This window comes from Panthera pardus, unplaced genomic scaffold, assembly GCF_024362965.1.
Source record: "Panthera pardus isolate Hobbes unplaced genomic scaffold, ASM2436296v1 HiC_scaffold_10, whole genome shotgun sequence".
NCBI lineage: Eukaryota > Metazoa > Chordata > Mammalia > Carnivora > Felidae > Panthera > Panthera pardus.
Genome location: NW_026526655.1, coordinates 51,919,505 through 51,944,828, shown reverse-complemented (window position 1 = coordinate 51,944,828; position 25,324 = coordinate 51,919,505). Strand labels below are relative to the sequence as shown.

Below are 25,324 nucleotides of genomic sequence, written 5' to 3'. Positions count from 1 at the left end.
TGCAGGCATCCTATTTCTTCAAGGCATCAAACAGGCCTCTTGTATTAAAAACTGCTCTATACAAATATTAAATAATTGGAATTTTGAGGGGAAAAACCAAATATCTTGGTTTTTGTTTTTACAGCTCCTTTTATATTTCAACCTGGAGGAAGATAGTAATATTTCTCAAATAATAAATTCCTTAAAAAGAAATCTTCAATGTTGCATCTGTGATGGTCTTTAATAATAACAGGCATAGGGGGTTGAGAGCAAGAGGCCTTAAGGTGCATACCTAACCAGACCTGAGGCCTTCACTGCTGCCTGATCCCATAGGGTCTGCTCTGTTTTATTGGCTTCTCATTGGTTGGTCATCACATGTTTTGCCACCATAGTGAAATTTCACCTTATTACAAATAATAGTGCTAACTAAGACAAGAATTTTCTTTCTATTATCAGTTTGCCCTGAGTTCTTAATAAAAACAAAACAAAACAAAAACCACTATAGGGGTGCCTGGGTGGCTCAGTCAGTTTAGTGTCCAGCTCTTGATTTTGGCCCAGGTCAAGATGTCATGGTTCATGGAATCAAGCCCCATATCAGGCTCTGCACTGACAGTATGGAGCCTTCTTGGGATTCTCTCTCCCCCTCTGTCTCTGCCCCTCCCCCACTCGCACTCACTGGCTCTCTTGCTCACTCTCTCAAATTAAAAAAAAACAAAACACACTATATATTCAGCCAACTACATATTCTCTCCTATACTAGTTCAATCTAGCTCAATTTTTGGATATGACATTCCCAACTAACATTTAAGGACTTTGGGGGTGGGGAGAAGAATTGTCCTGAAATAAGGGGGAATAAGGATGGGCTAGTACTTAGGAAACAGAAAGGACCGGGGTGTTCATCAGCTTCAGCTATATTAGTACAATATAGGTTCTTTTTAAAATAATTTTTATGTTTATTTATTTTTGATGGAGAGAGAGAGAGAGAAAGAGCACGAGAAGGGGAGGGGCAGAGAAAGAGGGAGAAACAAAAAACAAAGCAGGCTCCAGGATCTGGGCTGTCAGCACAGAGCCTGACATGGGGTTCAAATCCACAAGGCATGAAATCATGACCTGAGCTGAAGTCGGACACTTAACTGACTGAGCCACCAGGTGCCCCAGTATAATATAGGTTATTAATAAAAGTTAGGAATCCCAACTTAGATTTTTTTTAAATAAAGTTGTTTTTTTTTTTCCCCAGGTAGTCAACTAAAGATTTATTCTTTCCCCCACTTCAAAGGAAGGACCATCAAAAAAATGCTCCAGTCTTCTCTTACCTTCCCAAAGAAAACTTTTAAGAATAATGGTCCTTTGTTTTCTAGTTCTCTCTGACTTTAGGGAAGCGCTTATCTATTTTAATTTTGTAATTTAAAAATGTTTTACTTTAGTATCCACTGTATACCAAACAATGTATAATTAGATTATGGAAACAGAGAAAAATGTCCCCTGAATGCAGAAAGTTACCATCTCAGTATTGGAAAAGGTAGTTTGTTTCTAATATTCTTGATCATATTTAAAATTTAATCTTAAGTGTTATAAATATTAGAGTTAAATCTTTTGTTATCTTGGACATATTTTATAGTTTTCTAGAAAACTATAGTGAGGATAAAGTGAGGGATACATGAGGTCTGAGGAATTCAGTGCTCCCATTTCTTATTTTGTAAGTAGACAAATATAGTGTTTGTATAATTCTCTTTTCTTAGTTATTAGGTATTGATTAGTTTTTCCTGGGCTATGAACAAAAGTAAATGTGACTTTTTGTGAAACTCACTGTTTTAATACCTGTGGTTTTTAACGAATTGGCTCCAAAAGTGAACACAAGAAGCTGAAGTACTCTCCCAGAACGTGGAAACAGCGAAGATTAAATGCCCAGGAATGAGGTTTTGAAACCTGTAACAAGCATCCAATATTTCATTGAGCTCTTCTGGACCTCAGTTACTCCTGTCAGCTATGAAACCAGTGTTCAGAACCCCAAGAACGACGTAGCTCCCATTCTCAACTGAACCATACCATCAGAGTTTAGGAAGCAACTGGAGTGTTTCTCAGCACGTACACCTGGAGGCTTTTCTCAGTCACCTTGAGAGATCTGAGTAAAGAGAATTTGTTGATTTATGTGTAAATCATGATTTCCTAGAAAACACGGTTAATTTCAGGTTCTGTTAGGATGTCTGGACAGCAGCTGAGTGGGCTTAGCAGGAGAAGTGGTAAGGTGACTGGGACACATGGTGAAATTCCCTAATATAACTGGAGAGTTTTATTTTATTTTATTTTATTTTATTTTATTTTATTTTATTTTATTTTTTATTCTATTCTATTCTATAAGTTTATTTACTTGTTTTGAGAGAGACAGAGACAGCACAAGTGGGGGAGGGCCAGAGAGAGAGGAGACAGAGAATCCTAAGCAGGCTCTGTGCTGCCAGCACGGAGCCTGATGCAGGATTCAAACCCATGAACTGTGAGATCATAACCTGAGCAGAAACCAAGAGTGGGACGCTTAAGTGACTGAGCCACCACACACCCCTCTAGTATAACTGGATATTTTAGACAGGTAAGGAAACTACCAAGAGGTTCCCTGTTGATGTGTTGATACAAGTACGCATTTAGTGTGTGTCTTCACTTGATTTAAATTAATCTTCACCACTCCAGCTAGGATCTTTAATTTTTAGAACTATCTTTCAAAAGCAAAGGAGAGATCTAAGTACTGCCACTTATTTCTAGAAACCACCAGGAAAACAACATTTCCAGTTTTATGTTGTATATTCACTTCAGTTTGCTCATTGTATTTCATCACTGAATTTGTCATGGAATGACTTCTGAATCCACATCTGGGCATTGGGATTATTAAAGTTTATGGATATTTTTCCTTTTCCCCCCAAAAATTTAAGGCAGCTTATAAAGTAAAGTTTTTCTACTGCAAGGCTGTGTCCCAAATGCAAGAAGTCTTTAGATTTATTTAAAAACTTTTTTTTTAATGTTTATTTTTGAGAGAGAGACAGAGACAGAGTGTGAGGAGCAGAGGGGCAGAGAGAGAAGGAGACACAGAATGTGAAGCAGGCACCAGGCTCTGAGCTGTCAGCACAGAGCCCAATGTGGGTCTTGAACTCACGAACCGCAAAATCATGGCCTGAGCCGAAGTCAGACGCTTAACTGACTGAGCCACCCAGGTGTCCCTAGATTTATTTTTAAATAATGATGCAGAACATGGGAGATAACCTGAAGTGACAGATAAGCAGCAAAACTAAATTTTACTTTCTATGCTGATTTTGCACTAGTATTATCATCATAGGTAATAATCAGGAGTGTGCCACCTGAAACTGGGCAGAGCTACTGGGCTAGCCAAAGTCAGTACAACACACCCAGGGGTGTTGTCACAACGCCCTGGATTTCACCACCCCTGGGTGTTCACAGAGAAGGGATGACACTCAAAGGTATGCAGCCAAACAGTAATTGTTAGATGTCATCTTCTGCTGGGAAATAAGATAATTAAATAATTGTTTTCAAGCTACCACTTATGGATACTATGGCCTCTCTCTGGAAAATAATAACCCTTCAAGTGGACCAAGCTCATACTTTATAGCATAGGACTTTTTAGGATTCTGCAGTGTTTAGCTTTTGAGATTGCAATTTGGATACATATCAAAGAAGCATAGCCAATTTGGCATTGCTCAGAGCCTGACCAGCCAACCAGGACCCCTTCAGAAGGTGATTTTCCAGTCTGAATTTTTCAGGGCCTTGGTATCCCCCTCCTATTTCCTTCTCCATTATGTTGATTGCATTCATGGCTTATTAGTGGTGCCAGCAGAAATGTTGGCTGAAAAAGTCAGGAAAAGCACAATCAGTCCAAACTGAAGGCCACTAGGCATATAGATGAAAGATTTGGGGAAAAAGGAATTATGGTTTTAAATGAGTTTTTAAAATGTTTTCAGATTTTATTAACCAATAATGTCTTTGAATCTTATTTATGAAAGAAAATAGATCTTTCTGTGTTCCTCTCAACCTAGTAATGTGCGCCAATGAATCCCATTTTTTACAACCAGGAGGCAAATATCCACCTTTCCCCGGTTTTCTTATATTACTATCTCTGATTTACACTTCTTCAAGGAAGATTTTCTCTACTTGCTGCCATCCTATTGATTCCTCAGCTTTATCGGGGGTCACCAAGTCTTAATAATTGCTAAATCCAATGAAAGCTTTCAGTCTGATCTCGCTAAGCCTCTGCTACATTTGATGCTATGACTCATTCTTTAGTTCTTGAAGCTCTCTTTTTCTATAAAATCCATAAGACTATATCCATCCAGCTACTCTTGTATTATTCTGACCCTTCTCTTCCTAGCACCTCTTCTTCCACCCACACAAATGTTGCCATAACCCTAGATTATGTCTTCCATATGCTGCACTTCTCAGACTAGATGCTTCACCTGAGTAAAACTGCCCATTTTGATCGAACTGATACCTATTTGCTAATGACCCCCACATATATGTCCAGGCTCAGCTCTCAAGTTATAGATTTCCATATCCAGTTTCCTGTTGGTCACTGTTACCTGTATATTTTACTGGCCTCTCAAACAGAACTGACTATGTTGAACTTTGGTCTCTCCTCTTCCATTGGTCACTCTTTGAGGACTCTCTTTCCTTTAGTGTCTGCACCAAACTGCCAAATACCTAAATTAAAAATCCAGAAGTTTACTTTGTTTGTTGACTGCATGAAGGTCAAGTGTTGATTGGATATTGAAGTGTGCCTTACTCAAGGCTCTTGAATACCAGTATCTTTTGATTTATCATTGCTACATCTTTTAGTTCTTTATGATTTCTTCCCAAGTGCTATCTATTTAAGATTCCTTAACAATTATAGCTCTTAAAAACCTTTGATACTAATAGTTCTTATAAGCATTTAGTTTTCCTTCCTACATAGTTCTTTCAAGGGCTTTAAGTTATACTTTTATAGAAAGTTATACATTCTCTGCTAGCACCCTGAAAACCCCTGTTTACAAAGAAGGAAGGAAGGAAAGAAGGAAGGAAGAGAGAAGTGGGGGAGAGAGCAGAAGGGAGGAAATAAGGAAGAAAGGAAAGGAAAGGAAAGGAAAGGAAAGGAAAGGAAAGGAAAGAAAGAAAGAAAGAAAGAAAGAAAGAAAGAAAGAAAGAAAGAAAGAAAGGGAGAGGGAAGGAGGAAAGAAGAAAAGAAATAAGGAGAAAGAAAGGAAAGAAAGAAAGGGAATACAGAAAGAAAAGGAAGAAAAGAGAAAGCTAGCTCAACACACACCTCTGGTTCATGGACATGCCAAGTTTCTTCTGGGATGATAAGCTGCCAAGCACCAAAGTACTGTAACTCATCATCCCCAGTGAATGAGAGGAAGAGGTGGTGTGGAAAGAACATCCTGTTTTCCAGAACTTCAGTGACTGAAGTGCTGTCATCTCACATTATTTTTTTTCTCATTTTTGCATGTGTTTCATCTTATTCTACCCCCAAAACTACATGGTTAACATAGGTAACTAAAATCCAGCTTATGCAAAGAAGCTAGAGCATAAGAAAAGCACGGCAGTTTAAGTGAATTCCTTGTCTCACAGCCTAAGAGGTAAAAAGCAGGGAAGTTTAAGTGAATTCCTTGTCTGACAGCCTAAGAGGTAATGGAAGCACACAAAAATGTCCTAGGTCTCACAAGCACCATCCTCTGGTTTTGGAGATCTTTGAATGGTGTGATGCCAAACTTGCTGACTTTTCATAAGCCCTCCTATCTGAATTACTGTATTACCAGAGTCAATTTATTTCTATTTTTAGAAAGATACTTAGTTTGAGAACATCAACCAGGTGAATTCTCATTAATAACAATATTGTTATTCTATAAAAAGAAAGTTCTACTAGCAACTTGAATGCCAACTCTGTGTTAAGTATGTGGTAATTATTTTATAAATGTTCTTTTACTTAAACTGCAAAATAACATTCTGAAGTAAGGTTCATTATTCCATTTTTAATATGTGGAAACCAAGGTTCAGAGGGCATAAATAACTTTCTTAAGGTTATGCAGTTGGTAAGTACTGGAACTTAGATGAAATGTAAGTCTGTTTTTGTCTAAGCTTAAGTACTCTAAAATTCCTTTGTTCTTTTTGCTAAAATAACACTTGTTTAATTTGACTCTTAATGGGCACCTTGGACGTTTTTAGCTTAAATAAGCTATACATTCAAAGTGTTAGATGTGTTATTTCAAATTTTCGAAATGAATGATACATTTATTGCTATCAGAGTCTCAAATGCAAAAATTTGACAAATGTCAGCAATAATTAAATGTTATTATTTGATATTTAAGATAATAACAACAGTATTTTTATTCACAAGGAAGAATAAGAAGTACCTTTTGCTTTCATGGATCATAAAACCTGTTTGGGTAAGTTAGTCCCTATGTTTGTGACGACAGCTTACCAAGTTGATAGTGCTTATCTTTATGGCTCTTCAGTTGAACTTGATATTGATCTATGAAATGAAAGGATTGGAGGAGTACTAACTTCATATTGCTTGTTTACTCATGAAACATGATTTTATCAAACACATGAGGAATGGTACTTAAAGAAAAGATGACACTGATCTTTAAGGTCATTTGAAAATTCTGTTTGATTTCAAATCTGCAAGATGCTTACTTCTTCAGAAGCTCACTCAGAGGAAGCAAGTCTTGAATTAGAAGACAAAAATCGTTAACTAGGAACTCCAACCTGAAGGTTCCAAATTGTTTAACCATCATAATAGGGGAGAACACATTCTTAATATGAAATTGAATTTTTTTTTCTTTTTAAGGGCGGAGATGATTTTACCTTGTTTGAGAAAATGTTTGGGATTTTAGTCATTTTACTTTAATAAAAAGACCTGACTAAATACCATCTTTGCCACTTTTTCAAGTTCATCTACATATAGAAGACTATCTTCTAAAATATTAAACTGTGATTAATTATACTTTCCTGCACATTATCATCTTTAAAAACATTAGTTAGAGATGAGAAATTAGCTTATGTCTTTTGCCACTTAGAAACAAAACCAATATTCCACCTGTCAACTACTGGGAGAAGAAATACATAGGTAACAAAAATAATTCATTTATTCAAATTCTCTTTTTGTGAACACATAAAAAATAAAACAGACATTCTTCATTATGAGGCCATACCATAGAGTCATAACTTTCCAGAATTGTGTCAAGATATATTTCGGATTGCAAAGAGAATATCATATTGGTATAATACTTAGATTCAATCAAATAAGCAGATGAAATTTTATGGGATACATCTGATAACAAGTGGTATAATTCAAGAACAACTTTTGAGTTCACTTAAACCTAGTTGTACTATATAAAAAGACAAAGGAGGCACTGAGAACTTAGCTGGGTTTCAAACCCATAAAGCTGGCTCTCAATAGCATGAGTCACCCAGAGATAAAGGCATCCAGTGATTTACTTGAATCATTCATTGCCAGCCTGGAAAAGATTTTGGAAATTAGCAGTGTCCTCACTTTTTTTGATGGCATGGCAAAAGAAAGGCTAATTCATGAAAAGGAGAAACCCCTTTCATTTGACGTTGGATTTCCTCCTAGCTCAAACACAAATGGCATTACTAACAACAAAGCAACATGCTAGGAGGCTAGATGGAGATTATGTGCCTTTAAGAATAGGCTACCATCTTTTGAGCATAACTAAAGGGTGACCTGGTAACTTTGAGACTATAAATGATCTCATTTGACAGACTATCCTTCTTGTCTAAAAAAAAAAAAAAAAAAAAAGAACATCAATAAGACTTCACTAACTTCCCAGGCAGCTGTGCTTTGTTGAACTTGACAGTTTCCATTTTTACTCTGTGAATGATTTCTTATCCTGGTTAGAATGTATGATTCAGGTACATGCAGATTCTTTGTGGAGTTTTAGGATGATGAAGTATGCTTACAACGAGAGAGTACATTATCCACCATCTTTGTTCTTTGAAGATGTTGACAGTCTGGCTATCCTCTGGCCTAATTGAGAAACTGGGCCATGCTAAATTAACCACAAACTCATCATCATGACACTAGATGGTATTTGCATCTCCTCCCCAGCGCTGGCACTGCCTCTTCTGAATTCAGGAAAGGGGTCAAGGCTCATGAGAATGGCAATCCATGGTTCAGCTAGGCCCATACAGGGTCCCCTCTCCAGTAGAGCAATGATACACTCTGTATGCTGGGACCTCTTCAGAGATGGAAGGAAAGAAACAGGCAATAGTTTCTTAATTCCATGAAACTGTTAATCCCAGACTTGAGGAAAGACCAGAAGGTGATAAGTTATTTTTCTCTAACTTGAATGTATACACTTATCAGGATATATCTATAACAGCTGAGCTGCAGCCATGCTTTTTGGCCTCTTTCTTTGGTTCCTATTCCGAAAGCACCAACCTGGTGTTGTTGACAAGCTGTTCTTACCCTCCATGGCTGCTTCATGGCTGAAATGTGAATGTGTTTTACTGTGTAATTAAAAGCAACCCTTCCTTTCTGTTTTCTGGTTGCCAAACTGGGCAGCAGTTGTTATTTCTCCTCCATGTTCTTGTTCAAGGAGTTGGTTTGCAGAGAGGATGATTCCAATTCTGGCTTTGGTTTCCCTTCAACCTGAAGTGTCTCTAACTGGCACAGTCTCCTGATACTTGGACTGGAGGTAAACTCATTTTACAACTGGTTTCTGCTAGTCTGCACATATAGTTCCTAGTTTAATAATAAACCTTTTTTTGTTGTTGCTCTTAACACAATTTGTAAATTACTTCCCAGAGCCGCCCTTACTAAATGTCTGTGACCTTATTGTCAAGAAAGTCTTGACAAGCAGAAGCTGCTGCCTGGGGGTTGGAATGTACTACTTCCTGTTCTTTCTCTCCAAGCTGAAGCATTCTATCCAAACAAAAACTGAACTTGGTGCACATGTGACCCAAAGCTAGCTTGAAATGAAACTCTCTGAAGATGAAAAACTTTACACATTAACTCCTGGTTCCACTCCATCTACTTACAGTGCCTAAGACCACAAAGAGGGCCTTGTAAAAAGAACCAAAATAAACAAAGGGATGGCTCAAGCTGTGAACTAAGACAAACAAGCAATCAACAGCCACAGATAGCATCAGATTAATTGCTGCTGATATCCGACAAAATGCAAAAAAACTACGACAATGGCATAGTACTGTTTAAGTCAACCACCCCACAGCCCTGCCAGGACACTACTCAATCTTAGGGTATTTCAATATAAGGGAAATCAGTACTTGAACCCCAACCCAACTTGCATATGACCAGAAGGAGCAGAAGAATCCTGTGTCTTTACTACAAAAATATCGTGACAACAGAATGGACACTCTGTTAGAAAAGCCTGGGATCTCATCTTGATGTTTTCCTTGTAGCCATGCTCCCAGTTTTTCTATCAATAATTTACTTAAGATACAACATGAGCCCTAGCAAAAGGGGCGCATAGCCAGATATTAAACTGTGAAGGCTTGCTTTCTTTTCTTCAGGAAATAAATTAACAATAAATCATAATATAAATGGAGACAGAAAAATTACAAGCCAATCACTGAGTGGCTTCCCTCAAAAGGGCAAATGTAAGGGAAGACACCTCACTTTTCCAAGGGGAGGTGCCACCCAGGAGAAGAAAGACATGGGGAAAAGAGGAGTTAGAAAGACCGTGACTCTGGTTCTATGAGATGATAGTAACTGCCCAGGAGATGGCTGTATGTGGGAACTCAGAAAGCTGAGCCCCAGAGCTATAAATCTTTTGGTCTTTGGCCAGGCAGAGCATGAAAACCCATGACACTTGTGGAAGGGCTGCCTTTCCCCCTATGAACCTCCATGGCAGGCTCTGCCCTGGCTCTAGCAGTGGTCATTGGAATAGTGGGCCTTGCGTCTGTCTTGTTCTGGGCCGGATTTTAAGGATGGAGATTTTGTGGCATGCAAAGTACTTCCCCTTACTTAAGCCTATGTTCCCCCTGGTGAGATGCCCAGCACCTAGCATTCAGAAGACATCCCAAGGCTAGTGTGCAGCATAGCAGTGCCCAGCAGGACAAGTACAATAAAAACTTATTTGTACTGCTTTACATCTGTGGGGTGGCCAAGGCTCAAAAGAGTTATACCTCACAGGCCTCACTTGCTCAGCTAGAGGAAATCTACTGGGATGACCCCATATATCACTAGGGCATGAAAGTACTTCCTATTCCTCATCCCGAATATTTGCATCCATGGAGTTGGATACCATCTTGACCCCTGTGGTTGCTACAGAAGCTGGGGTTTGCTCTCACCTTGTATCATTTACTCCAACTCTCCAAGGCTAGGTTCCTAAGTCACTAGCATCACTGCTCTCCTTTGAGAGAGACGAAGCTAGGCAATATTCCCCTTCTCCTGACTCCACAATTTCCATAAGCATTAGGGAATCCTTGGATATATAATCAGGAAGAAATGGGAGCCTTAGATGAGGCACAGAAAAAAAACTCTTCTTGCAAGTGGAAGGCACACTGAGGTCATCAGTTATACACTGTGGTGATTGACAGAGGAGACCCTCAGCATATAGAACTATTAGTGTCCAAAGTGGGAAAGCCCTGGGTAAACCAAGACGAACTGGTCATCCAGTTGCAAAATGTATAGGGAGTCATCTCGTTTTCCATATATTCAATAAAACTTTAATTTGGAACTTGAAATTTTAATTCACAAAGAAGCTGATAAACTCATGCTTGACCAATTGTATTATAGGCTTATAGGTAGAATACAATAAATTTAAGAGAAATAAAATGTTTCCCATAAGGACTTACATATGGATTTAGGTCTATCAATTTAGCATCATTCTCAAGTTGTACTTTACAGTGAGATTCAAGGCCTTCAACTGAATTGTTCTATTAGAATAACTGTAAAGATTATAACTAGGGTTTATGTACTGCTATATGACTTGGAAAAAATTTTAGATCCACTTACTTAAAATTTACATTAATCTTGAGATATTACTCTCAATCATATTTTGTTGATGCAGAAAGGCAAAAGGCCACCCAACTCATAAAGGACAGAGTAGGATCTCAAATGTAGATCTGCTCAACTTCAGAGCCTGAACTTTTAAATTCTTAAGGAACATACAAACAAAGGGAATAGCATGTGTAAAAGCCCTGAGGTAGTTTAGAGAGCTTAACATTGTCAAGGAACAAACAGCTTAGTATAATGTGATGAGAAATTAAGCCACAGAGTTTTGTGGGGTCCAGAAGGCAGTGTGCCATAAGAGTCTTGTTAGAGTTTGGCCTCTAAAATAAGGGAATGAGGGGCACCTGGGTGGCTCAGTCGCTTAAGCGTCCGACTTCAGCTCAGGTCATGATCTCGCAGGTTCTTGAGTTCAAGCCCCACATCAGGCTCTGTGCTGACAGCTTAGAGCCTGGAGCCTGCTTCAGATTCTATATCTCCCTCTCTTTCTGCCCCTCCCCCACTCAGGCTCTGTCTCTCTCTGTCTCAAAAATAAATAAACACTAAAAAAAAAGAAATTTAAATAAGGGAATGGGATGATATTAAAGCAGACAAATAAAATTATCAGACTTGAATTTAGAAAGTTTCTCTTACTTCTTTGTGAAATATTTACCTAGGGAGATCAGTTTGGAATCTCTTGAGGTTGTTCAAACAGGCAAAGATGGTGGTTTAGGCTAGGATTGTGGCAAGTGAAGATGGAGAGAAGTGGATTGATTGGAGAGATCTTTAAAAGGTAGAATCAGTAGACTTAACTGGATTTGGGTAGTGAGGGGGAAGCAGATGTCAAGAATGACCTCAAACAAGGTTCCTGGAGGACCAGCAAGACAGCTGTTAGAATGATGATCTTTCAGAGGCATTATAACTCCACTGGGTAACTTAGTGAACTATAAATACAGCCTACTGTGTACAGTGCTAAAGTATACAATGGCCATGAGTGGAAACTGAAAAACAAAAATGTCCTCTCTACTAGTGTGTGTGTGTGTGTGTATTTAATTATCAGAATTTAAATATCCTGCCATCTACCAAATAATAAATTATTAAGTTTGGAGAGAAAAAAATAAAACAGCTGGGAGAACAAAAATTGCAGAAAAGTTAAAAGAGGTTTGTTATTTTCACTGAGAACATTTTCTTGCTTTGGCCAGTAGAAGTGAATTAATAAATGAATATGTTTCTATCTACATGTTTTTAATTTTGAAACTCATCCCTCTCCTTTCCCCCTATAGTAAGTTGAATCGCACTCACAAAGATTCATTTTCACCCAAACTTCAGAATTTAACCTTATTTAAAAACAAGGTCTTTGCAAATGTAATTAATTAAGGATCTCAAGATAAAATCATTGTGGACCTTAATGTGGATTTTAATCCAATGACTGGTGTCCTTAAAAGAAGAGTGGAGAATACAGAGACGAAGGAGAAGACCATATGAAGACAGAGGCAGAGATTCATTACACAGCCACAAGCCAAAGAATGCTTGTGGCCACCAGAAACTGGAATAAGCAAGAAAGGTTTCTACCCTGGAGCCTTCAAAGGGACAACGGCTGGGCTGGCACCTTGATTTTAGATGGCTAAGCCTCTAGAATCTTAAGAGAATATCTGTTGTTTTAAGCCACAAAGTTTGTGGTAATTTGTTATGGCAGCCGTAGGAAACTAATACACCCACTAAATAAATGTTGAACAAATGGTCTGTGGTTTGGTCCAACCTTGTTCCCTGGTTTCTGGCAGAAGCAACAGGGAGTATGTGATACACTTTTCAGTAAGATACACTGGCAGAGAGAAGACTTGAATGGGAAAATGAATTCAGACTTAGACACGATGAGTTTCAGTTGCCTGTGTCTTATCTAAGTAGAGATGTTAAAGTGTCAATTGGATATATTGTACTGTAGCACTGTGGTCTAGACAGCCTAAATATGCTGGAAGTTTTCTGTGCACAAGTGGTATGTGACCCATAGGAGTGGTTCTGATTGCCTAGGAAGTAAGTTTTGCAAAAGAGAAAGGTTCAACAGGGAGCTCTATCATTTAAACATGGGTGGGAAATGAAGAGATGCTAAAGGAGACTGGAAGGAAACAGTAGAGAAGGCAGAGAAAAGCCAAGGGAGGAGGGTGGCATTTCAGCCAGGGGAGGAGACTACTTGCCTGTGTTGAGGGCTGAGATGTCAAATATGAAACAGATTGAACATGGCCATTGGCATTAGCAACACGAACATTCCTGGTGGCCTCAGTAAGAGTGGTTTCAACAGAGTGGGATTCATATTGGAGTAGCTTGAGAAGTATATACATATTTGAAATATTTTAATATGTTTTCTAAAAGGAAGGAAGTGAAAGTTCACAAATCTTGGCTGTGAAGGAGAGTGGGATAAGAGAATGCACGTGTGTGTGTGTGTGTGTGTGTGTGTGTGTGTGTGTGTGTGTGTGTCTCAAGATGTAAAGGACTTGGACATATTTAAATTCTGTTGAAAGGGAAATGTGAGAGAGAGAAATGTTTGAAGGGAATTAGTTTCACGAAACAGTAGTAGGGAGAGAGATGAAATAATCAATAGTGCAAAGTTGCACAGAAGGTGATTGGAAGTGGATTCTCAGGACACACGGAGGAAGGTGGCCTTAGATAGGAGGAGGGACGTTTCCTCCACCATGACTGCAGGAAAATGATGACAGGTGGGAGTAGCTGTGGATGTCAGGTACAGATTTTGTGAAAGGAAGTTCAGGCTGTGAGTTACCCTCTAATGTATCTTTTTCCAGAAAGTTAAAAGGCTATGCCTTAGTTTTTTTCTAGTTCATTTTCTACACTACTACATACTGATATCCTCCTCAATGCCTACAAATTAACCTAAGTAGATGATATTTTAGGATTGTGGTTTCTCTAAAACTTCAGACTGCATAGCTCTGTATTTGACAAAAGTGTCAGTGCACTATACTGTTCTAATAAAATAAAAAGTCTTGTAATTAATTGTTATTAATTATCTCTAGAAAATAGCACACATATCCATAGAATATATTTTACTACTTTCCTGGGAGAGACAAATTATAACACTTTCCAAAAGAAAAACAATATGCATATTCATGGAAAAAATTGCTTTGGGGACTTCCTAATGGATTCAACTGAACTTTTAGAAACGTAAGCAGTCATAACTGCTGTTTTGTAATTATCCTCAAAGTAAATTGAGTAAATACTGGAAGGTGGGTTGCTCATCTAATTGCACACAATGCACAGCAAGTAGATAGGTGTGGAGAAGTGATTTGGTTGGTAGGTAGGCAGTGAGACTACTTAATATCTTTTCTACTGTTCCTGTTACCAGGCACAGGATAAGCTGAATTTAGATGCTGGCTATTGATTTACCCTTTGTGTTTTCTGGCCCCTGGCATGTGAGAATTCTAATATCATGCCTGAGCAACACTGAATAATAAACCAGATACTACTTTGAAAATGTGTGTGGTCCTTTTTTTTATGAGCTATTTTTCTCCCAAACTAATCCTTTTAGTCCCTTATCAAATTCCTTATGGCATATTCACCCTCAGGAACAGGAAAAAGTACAGAACATCCCCGCCCATTTTCTTTGACATAGCAATTACTGCCTGATAATGGTGTGGTAGAAATAGCCAGCATACTTGGAAATCAAGACTGAACTACTAATAAATGTTAATTGATTATTTAATCTAGTAGATTTGTTTTGTTGCTATATGTGTTAGCCATCTGATCTATGGTTAATAAGCCACTCTATTCAAGCTCATTACTGTTGGAGATAGGCTCAGTGAATTTTAGTAAAATTTGCCACACTTTATCTCTTGCTTTATAAATCACAGCATGTACCATAATTCATTTCAGTAATGTATTCATAGGGCAATTGTCTGGCTCTACATGTAGTAGTAAGAAAGATTTTCTGTTAAAACCCAAGTGGTGTTCACTTAAAGATATTCTATATTTCATTAGTCTTCTGATGATAACAAAGTTACTTTCATTTACCTTTTGAAAAGTTATACTCCATCTGCATATAGATTTTTTTCAGTTCCTGAATTTTTAGCTAAGGTCTTATAATTCAGTTTTTACATTATCATTTAGAGAATGTTGGTTTTAATTATTAAACTAAGGGAAGTTAAAAAATGGTGATGCAGAGAACATTATAAATTTTCAGGATTGGCAACTTGGGTTCTTATAGGCCCCTAAAATGTCACTGGAAACAAACAAACAAACAAAAACAAAAATAAGAATTTAAAAACAAGGGCTTAGGGTCATATACAACTCACTTTAAGACCTTCAGCAGATCACTTAATGTCTCTGAACTTCTGTTTTCCTGCCTACACAGTGAAAATATCAGACTAGATGTTCCTTCTAATGCCCTGTCTAGCTCTACTATTCCCAGAACAACCACACTTTACGGGGCAGACAATAATAACTATAAATTATGTTTTTTTATTTCAGAAAAAAAGCATGCACACTAAGTTAATATAAAGTAAGGTAGGAGCATAGTACAATGAAAAGGACATGTGAATCAGACTGGGGTTCTGATCTTAGCTTCACCATTCATGGCTTTAAGCAGTTCATTTAATGCTCTCTGGAAGTTTCCTCACTTATAAAATGGGGGTGGCCATTCCCCCTTGATGTGGCTATGACAGCAAACAACCAAATAGATGCACAGAGCTTAGCATAGTGACAGACAAGATAAGCTCTCAACAGATGTTAGTCATTATTTTTGTCATCTTTGTCAGAGAGGACGGCCATGAGTGAAAAGGCATCCAGTACAATTTAGGTGCTCAATAGACACTACCCATTCTTGAATAAATGCAGAAGTCTAGAGGTATAAGACTAGTCACATGGTATCAGAAAAGAAACATTACAAGTGGCCAGATCATGAGAATGAGGCAAGGAGTTTCTCAATAAGGTCAGTAATCCCATACTGGGGAAGCAGGCTAATGATATTGACTCAAAGTTGAAATCCACTGTGGTTAGCATTAAAAAAAAATAACAGTTTAGAAAATTAAGTAAAATGAATCAAAAGGAAATAAAAGCACCTCCAAAAACCAGGAAGCTAATTCACTCAACAGCAAAACCCAGGGAGGTGGGAAGAGCAATTGAGAAAAATTAATGAAGCGAGAATTCTTTCTTGCATCCAGACACAAGCAAGAGGCTGTGCAGAACTCTCATTAACAGACCTGCCATGAACTTACTTTACCTCCTTTGGCTGCTTCCCCTCACTATGTTTTCACACAAGAGAATACTGAACTTGTAATCCAAAAGCTCACTCTGCTGGACGCGTCTCTGAGCCTTTAGAGTCTATGCTTTCCTACCTGAGGAAGCACTGTAATGAAGAATTATGCAATGTGACCTGCTCCTGTGTAATCTAACTAAAAAAAATGCAACCCTTTATTCCTAAATTATAATTTTACAGTTTAACCTTCCAATGGCTGATTTCCTTAAAGTAAGCCCCTCTCAGTGTCCACCCCAGCTATATCTAAGAGTTACTTAGAGATCTTATGATCCCTGGCAAAATCCTTTTAGCTTCTTCTATTCTTACATATATATTTTTTTTCCAGGCCACCGTTGATTTTGCTGCTGCTTACTCTTAGGAGGTAGTCATCTAAGAAAACTACCCTCTATTGGCATTGCTGCTCTTAGAAGTGGGCAAGGTATCTGCTCTGACTTTCTTCTAGCCATGTTCAATCCTATGCAGTAAGGCATTCACTGGGCCTACCTGCCCCCTTCTAGTTCATGGTCTGGGTACCCAGGACTCCAGAATCATCTGTCCAGAGAGACTTCAGGCTTCAACCCTGGGCCCTTCATTCTGAAGCTATAGCACGTGAATGTGTATACCCTATAGGCTCAAGGGGCAGCAATGGTAGCCATTTGCTGTGAGCTTATATATGGAGTTTGGAAACGTGGCCTGGGATAGCCATGCATGGGTGAACAAGAACCCTCCTCATATGGGACAGAGCCAGCATGGGAAGAAAAAGGGAATGGTTTGGGGCAAAAGGTGAAAAAGAGAGAAGAGGATTTTAAATTTTAACTGGCCTCCCAGGCCATTATGAAGGTAGGAGGCAAGGTAGGAGGTTGGGACATATTCTAGACAATTAGGTAGTTTGATTCACAATGTTTAAATATTTGGGCATGGGTGTACATGTTTTCTTCGTATTCCTGTCCAGGCCTGTGGACATTGGGTAGGCCCAAATGAGTGAGGTGGTCACCACAATTACCACCTCTTCAACTCTAGGGAGGGCTCTGCCCTTGGTAATTCCTCTTAGGACAAGTGACACCAATCCAGATTTTAATAAGATTTCACTGAACACCTAAAAATAACCAAAGTCTAACACAGAATAACCAACAGCTGTAGTCAGCAATGATTACTTTAAGACCAGCAGACCCAACTAGATTGTAGAGTCCCTGACAAGCTCCTGCAGTGTCTGGTATTGTGAAGACCAGCTCAATTCCACCAATGAGAATCTCTCCACATTTCCAAACTCCAGTCTAAGCTCAACTCTTTATTATTGTTATTCTTGTTCTTGTTTTAAATGAAGTCAGACTTGTTTTATTGAAACCAGAATGATTGACAGTAAGGCTATCTGCTTTCTTGAGATAAGATCCCACCTACCCATCCCACCCCCACTTGTGTGTAATATGATCCCAGTGGCCTGGAAGAGATCATCAAAATTGTTCTCTCCATTTCCCAAAATACTGATCACTCTGTCTTAACTAGCACGTGTTTGCACTACTGAAAGAGCAGTCCAGGAAGCAGAGCATATGCCTCAGGCCAACTCCCCATCGTGGCCTCACCTGTAATAGAAGGAGGGTGTGAAAAAGTGTGAGACTTGCAAATCCCTCCTGTCATAGCCTGGCCTCAGCTCCCAGAATCCTGTGAATAACTATCTAGACAAAAAAAAAAAAAATTTACATATTTTCCAAGAACAAGACATCCTTGATTTTAAGGCAGTCTAAATCAAGACTGGGTGGAGGGGACTTCTCTACCCTCTAGGGGCAAAGTCCTGCTAATATTCTCAACTATAGAATTAAAAAGAATTCAGTTTATCAGTTGGAAGTCTCAGCACTTTGGTTAAATCCTTATAATCCAGGGCTTTCTGAAAATATGGGCCTTCATCTGTATCTATATCTGCAAAATTTTAAAGGCTCACCAAAGTGAATTCTCCCAGAACTAAATGAGGTATGTGGTATAAATCACCTTCTACCTCTCTCTGCTTGACAATTTTCAAATTTCAAAATCAATAGAATAAAATCTCTACCATACATTATTAAATGTGTTTACTACTAAAAACATTTGGTATTCATTACTAAAGTGAATAATAGTATCTGTCCTGTCTGTATCATGGACTACTGGGATGATTGAAAGAAAAAAAGGATGGTATGTTAGGGCAATACAGTAGCACCATGAAGTAGGAGGAGCTCAGTGACATTTCTGTTAGCTACTTCACAAACTGTATGTGTTGGTTTCAAAAGCAGATTGCAAACCATAAAATGGTAATCCAAAAGCTAGGTAATTCTATAACCTTTCCTTTCGTACTGAGGCTAGCTGTTTTGGAGAACATATTTGAATTCAATTCGATGTTTCATTGAATTTCTCCTATGCACAAGTCAGTATGATAGGCATTGAAACTCAGACCTTGGCCCAAAGCAACATTTTCAGTTCAACTGCTTAGCTACATTTATAACACCTAGTCTAAAAAATATGTCAGAGCTCTGTTGCTGCTGCTGAAGACCAAGGATTTCTTTTGTTCTTCTCTATTTTCCTTCTTCATTAGTGTACATGACCCAGGAGAATGTTAGGATCTGCCTTCATCTAACAAGTGAATTGCTTTGTTTTGTTACATGAACACTAGGTGTAAGACACAGCTATAATGGTAAAGACTAGATTACAGAATCAGTGGACCTGCTTTCAAATTCTTTTTTTTTTTTTTTACATGTATTTATTTTGGAGAAACAGAGTGAGACAAAGTGTGAGCGGGGGAGGGGCAGAGAGAGAAGGAAACACAGAATCCAGGCTCCAGGCTCTGAGCCAGGGGTCAGCCACAGAACCTGATGCGGGGCTCGAATCCACGAACTATGAGATTATGACCTGAGCCGAAGTTGGACGCTCAACCAACTGAGCCACCCAGGCGCCCCTCAAATTCTTAACAGCATCATTAAATCAGACCTTGATCATATGTCAAATTGGACTAAGAAAAGTACCTATCTCAAAGGAGTGCTATGAGGATTAAAAAGGATAATGAATATAAAGCCCTTAGGATAGTAGATTCAAATGTGAATCGCTTGGCGAGGAAGATGGCTGCATAGGAGGACGCTGGGCTCACCGCGCGTCATGCTGATCACTTAGATTCCACCTACACCTGCCTAAATAACCCAGAAAACTGCCAGAAGTCTAGCAGAATGGAGTCTCCAGAGCCAAGCGCAGACGAGAGGCCCATGGAAGAGGGTAGGAAGGGTGGAGAGGCGGTGCAAGCTCCACGGACTGGCGGGAGGGAGCCGGGGCAGAGGGGTGGCCCACCGGCCAAGCAGAGCCCCCGAGTCTGGCTTGCAAAAGCGGAGGGGCTAGACAGAGTGTGTTCTGACAGCAAGCGGGACTTGACATCTGGAAGGTTATAAGCTAACAGCTCTGCTTGGAGAATGGGAGGGCTGGAGGACACCGGGAGGGAGAGTTGTTGAGCCCCCAGATGACAGAGCTCAGTTTGGCGGGGAACAAAGGCGCTCGCCAGCGCCATCTCCCTCGCCCATCCCCCAGCCAAAATCCCAAAGGGAACCAGTTCCTGCCAGGGAACTTGCTTGCTCCCTGCAAACACCCAACGCTGTGCTTCTGTGGAGCCACCCCTCCAGCAGGGGGTCTAACTCCCTCCCGCTGCCACAGGGCCCCTCCTGAAGTGGATCACTGAAGGAGAAGTGAGCTAAGCCTGCCCCTCCTCCCCCGTGCACCTTGCCTACTCACCCCAGCTAATACGCCAGATCCCCAGCACCACAAGCCTGGCAGTGTGCAAGTAGCCCAGACGGGCCACGCCACCCCACAGTGAATCCCGCCCCTAGAAGAGGGGAAGAGAAGGCACACACCAGTCTGACTGTGGCCTCAGCGGTGGGCTGGGGGCAGACATCAGGTCTGACTGCGGCCCCGCCCACCAACTCCAGTTACACACCACAGCACAGGGGAAGTGCCCTGCAGGTCCGCACCACTCCAGGGACTATCCAAAATGACCAAACGGAAGAATTCCCCTCAAAAGAATCTCCAGGAAATAACAACAGCTAATGAACTGATCAAAAAGGATTTAAATGATATAACAGAAAGTGAATTTAGAATAATAGTCATAAAATTAATCGCTGGGCTTGAAAACAGTATAGAGGACAGCAGAGAATCTCTTGCTACAGAGATCAAGGGACTAAGGAACAGTCAGGAGGAGCTGAAAAACGCTTTAAATGAGATGCAAAATACAATGGAAACGACCACGGCTCGGATTGAAGAGGCAGAGGAGAGAATAGGTGAACTAGAAGATAAAGTTATGGAAAAAGAGGAAGCTGAGAAAAAGAGAGATAAAAAAATCCAGGAGTATGAGGGGAAAATTAGAGAACTAAGTGATACACTAAAAAGAAATAATATGCGCATAATTGGTATCCCAGAGGAGGAAGAGAGAGGGAAAGGTGGTGAAGGTGTACTTGAAGAAATAATAGCTGAGAACTTCCCTGAACTGGGGAAAGAAAGAGGCATTGAAATCCAAGAGGCACAGAGAACTCCCTTCAGACGTAACTTGAATCGATCTTCTGCACGACATATCATAGTGAAACTGGCAAAATACAAGGATAAAGAGAAAATTCTGAAAGCAGCAAGGGATAAACGTGCCCTCACATATAAAGGGAGACCTATAAGACTCGTGACTGATCTCTCCTTTGAAACTTGGCAGGCCAGAAAGGATTGGCAGGAGATCTTCAATGTGTTGAACAGAAAAAATAGGCAGCCGAGAATCCTTTATCCAGCAAGTCTGTCATTTAGAATAGAAGGAGAGATAAAGGTCTTCCCAAACAAACAAAAACTGAAGGAATTTGTCACCACTAAACCAGCCCTACAAGAGATCCTAAGGGGGATCCTGTGAGACAAAGTACCAGAGACATCGCTACAAGCATAAAACACACAGACATCACAATGACTCTAAACCCATATCTTTCTATAATAACACTGAATGTAAATGGATTAAATGCACCAACCAAAAGACATAGGGTATCAGAATGGATAAAAAACAAGACCCATCTATTTGCTGTCTACAAAAGACTCATTTTAGACCTGAGGACACCTTTAGATTGAGAGTGAGGGGATGGAGAACTATTTATCATGCTACTGGAAGCCAAAAGAAAGCTGGAGTAGCCATACTTATATCAGACAAACTAGACTTTAAATTAAAGGCTGTAACAAGAAATGAAGAAGGGCATTATATAATAATTACAGGGTCTATCCATCAGGAAGAGCTAACAATTATAAATGTCTATGTGCCAAATACCGGAGCCCCCAAATATATAAAACAATTACTCATAAACATAAGCAACCTTATTGATAAGAATGTGGTCATTGCAGGGGACTTTAACACTCCACTTACAGAAATGGACAGATCATCTAGACACACGGTCAATAAAGAAACAAGGGCCCTGAATGATACATTGGATCAGATGGACTTGACAGATACATTTAGAACTCTGCATCCCAAAGCAACAGAATATACTTTCTTCTCGAGTGCACATGGAACATTCTCCAAGATAGATCATATACTGGGTCACAAAACAGCCCTTCATAAGTATACAAGTATTGAAATCATACCATGCATACTTTCAGACCACAATGCTATGAAGCTTGAAATCAACCACAGGAAAAAGTCTGGAAAACCTCCAAAAGCATGGAGGTTAAAGAACACCCTACTAAAGAATGAGTGGGTCAACCAGGCAATTAGAGAAGAAATTAAAAAATATATGGAAACAGATGAAAATGAAAATACAACAATCCAAACTCTTTGGGATGCAGCGAAGGCAGTCCTGAGAGGAAAATACATCGCAATCCAGGCCTATCTCAAGAAACAAGAAAAATCCCAGATACAAAATCTAACAGCACACCTAAAGGAAATAGAAGCAGAACAGCAAAGGCACCCCAAACCCAGCAGAAGAAGAGAAATCATAAAGATCAGAGCAGAAATAAACAATATAGAATCTAAAAAAACGGTAGAGCAGATCAACGAAACCAAGAGTTGGTTTTTTGAAAAAATAAACAAAATTGACAAACCTCTAGCCAGGCTTCTCAAAAAGAAAAGGGAGATGACCCAAATACATAAAATCATGAATGAAAATGGAATGATTACAACCAATCCCTCAGAGATACAAACAATTATCAGGGAATACCACGAAAAATTATATGCCAACAAATTGGACAACCTGGAAGAAATGGACAAATTCCTAAACACCCACAATCTTCCAAAACTCAATCAGGAGGAAATAGAAAGCTTGAACAGAGCCATAACCAGGGAAGAAATTGAATCGGTTATCAAAAATCTCCCAACAAATAAGAGTCCAGGACCAGATGGCTTCCCAGGGGAGTTCTACCAGACGTTTAAAGCAGAGATAATACCTATCCTTCTCAAGCTATTCCAAGAAATAGAAAGGGAAGGAAAACTTCCAGACTCATTCAATGAAGCCAGTATTACTTTGATTCCTAAACCAGACAGAGACCCAGTAAAAAAAGAGAACTACAGGCCAATATCCCCGATGAATATGGATGCAAAAATTCTCAATAAGATACTAGCAAATCGAATTCAACAGTATATAAAAAGAATTATTCACCATGATCAAGTGGGATTCATTCCTGGGATGCAGGGCTGGTTCAACATTCGCAAATCAATCAACATGATACATCACATTAATAAGAGAAAAGATAAGAACCATATGATCCTGTCAATCGATGCAGAAAAGGCCTTTGACAAAATCCAGCACCTTTCTTAATAAAAACCTTTGAGAAAGTCGGGATAGAAGGAACATACTTAAAGATCATAAAAGCCATTTATGAAAAGCCCACAGCTAACATCATCCTCAATGGGGAAAAACTGAGAGCTTTTTCCCTGAGATCAGGAACACGACAGGGATGCCCACTCTCACCGCTGTTGTTTAACATAGTGTTGGAAGTTCTAGCATCAGCAATCAGACAACAAAAGGAAATCAAAGGCATCAAAATTGGCAAAGATGAAGTCAAGCTTTCGCTTTTTGCAGATGACATGATACTATACATGGAAAATCCAATAGACTCCACCAAAAGTCTGCTAGAACTGATACATGAATTCAGCAAAGTTGCAGGATACAAAATCAATGTACAGAAATCAGTTGCATTCTTATACACTAACAATGAAGCAACAGAAAGACAAATAAAGAAACTGATCCCATTCATAATTGCACCAAGAAGCATAAAATACCTAGGAATAAATCTAACCAAAGATGTAAAAGATCTGTATGCTGAAAACTATAGAAAGCTTATGCAGGTAATTGAAGAAGATATAAAGAAATGGAAAGACATTCCCTGCTCATGGATTGGAAGAATAAATATTGTCAAAATGTCAATACTACCCAAAGCTGTCTACACATTCAATGCAATCCCTATCAAAATTGCACCAGCATTCTTCTCGAAACAGAACAAGCAATTCTAAAATTCATATGGAACCACAAAAGGCCCCAAATAGCCAAAGTAATTTTGAAGAAGAAGACCAAAGCAGGAGGCATCACAATCCCAGACTTTAGCCTCTACTACAAAGCTGTAATCATCAAGACAGCATGGTGTTGGCACAAAAACAGACACATAGACCAATGGAATAGAATAGAAACTCCAGAACTAGACCCACAAATGTATGGCCAACTAATCTTTGACAAAGCAGGAAAGAACATCCAATGGAAAAAAGACAGTCTCTTTAACAAATGGTGCTGGGAGAACTGGACAGCAACATGCAGAAGGTTGAAACTAGACCACTTTCTCACACCATTCACAAAAATAACTCAAAATGGGTAAAGGACCTGAATGTGAGACAGGAAACCATCAAAACCCTAGAGGAGAAAGCAGGAAAAGACCTCTCTGACCTCAGCCGTAGCAATCTCTTACTCAACACATCCCCAAAGGCAAGGGAATTAAAAGCAAAAGTGAATTACTGGGACCTTATGAAGATAAAAAGCTTCTGCACAGCAAAGGAAACAACCAACAAAACTAAAAGGCAACCAACGGAATGGGAAAAGATATTTGCAAATGACATATCGGACAAAGGGCTAGTATCCAGAATCTATAAAGAGCTCACCAAACTCCACACCCAAAAAACAAATAACCCAGTGAAGAAATGGGCAGAAAACATGAATAGACACTTCTCTAAAGAAGACATCCAGATGGCCAACAGGCACATGAAAAGATGCTCAACGTCGCTCCTCATCAGGGAAATACAAATCAAAACCACCCTCACATATCACCTCACGCCAGTCAGAGTGGCCAAAATGAGGAAACCAGGAGACTATAGATGCTGGAGAGGATGTGGAGAAACGGGAACCCTCTTGCACTGTTGGTGGGAATGCAAATTGGTGCAGCCGCTCTGGAAAACAGTGTGGATGTTCCTCAGAAAATTAAAAATAGACCTACCCTATGACCCAGCAATAGCACTGCTAGGAATTTACCCAAGGGATACAGGAGTACTGATGCATAGGGGCACTCGTACCCCAATGTTTATAGCAGCACTCTCAACAATAGCCAAATTATGGAAAGAGCCTAAATGTCCATCAACTGATGAATGGATAAAGAAATTGTGATTTGTATACACAATGGAGTACTACATGGCAATGAGAAAGAACGAAATGTGGCCCTTTGTAGCAACGTGGATGGAACTGGAGAGTGTGATGCTAAGTGAAATAAGCCATACAGAGAAAGACAGATACCATATGTTTTCACTCTTATGTGGATCCTGAGAAACTTAACAGAAACCCATGGGGGAGGGGAAGGAAAAAAAAAAAAAAAGAGGTTAGAGTGGGAGAGAGCCAAAGCATAAGAGACTCTTAAAAACTGAGAACAAACTGTGGGTTGATGGGGGGTGGGAGGGAGGGGAGGGTGGGTGATGGGTATTGAGGAGGGCACCTTTTGGGATGAGCACTGGGTGTTGTATGGAAACAAATTTGACAATAAATTTCATATATTGAAAAAAATAAATAAAGAAAAAGAAAAAGAAAAAAAAAGAAAAAAAGATTCAAATGTGAATCATTTAAAAAGAGTAACTATGTTATTTCTGAACTAGGTATTAAAGGAAATACAGACTGTAAAATGAGACCCTAATGCTAAGTATAGAATCCTTCTAAAAGGAGCAAACTAGGGGC

At 39.4% G+C, this 25,324-nt stretch overlaps 1 protein-coding gene across 1 annotated transcript in view; it reads right to left on the bottom strand.

Annotated features, from left to right (window-relative positions):
• Positions 1-6,281: 6,281 nt before the first annotated feature.
• LOC109269625 (uncharacterized) overlaps positions 6,282-25,324 on the bottom strand; it is a 114,915-nt gene continuing 95,872 nt past the window's right edge. The window contains exons 7-8 of the mRNA XM_053901820.1: positions 7,422-7,469; positions 6,282-6,481 (exon numbers count right to left, since the gene is read on the bottom strand). Of these exons, the coding sequence (XP_053757795.1) occupies positions 6,451-6,481; positions 7,422-7,469 (79 nt within the window). The 3' untranslated portion in view covers positions 6,282-6,450. The remainder of the gene's footprint in view (positions 6,482-7,421; positions 7,470-25,324) is intronic.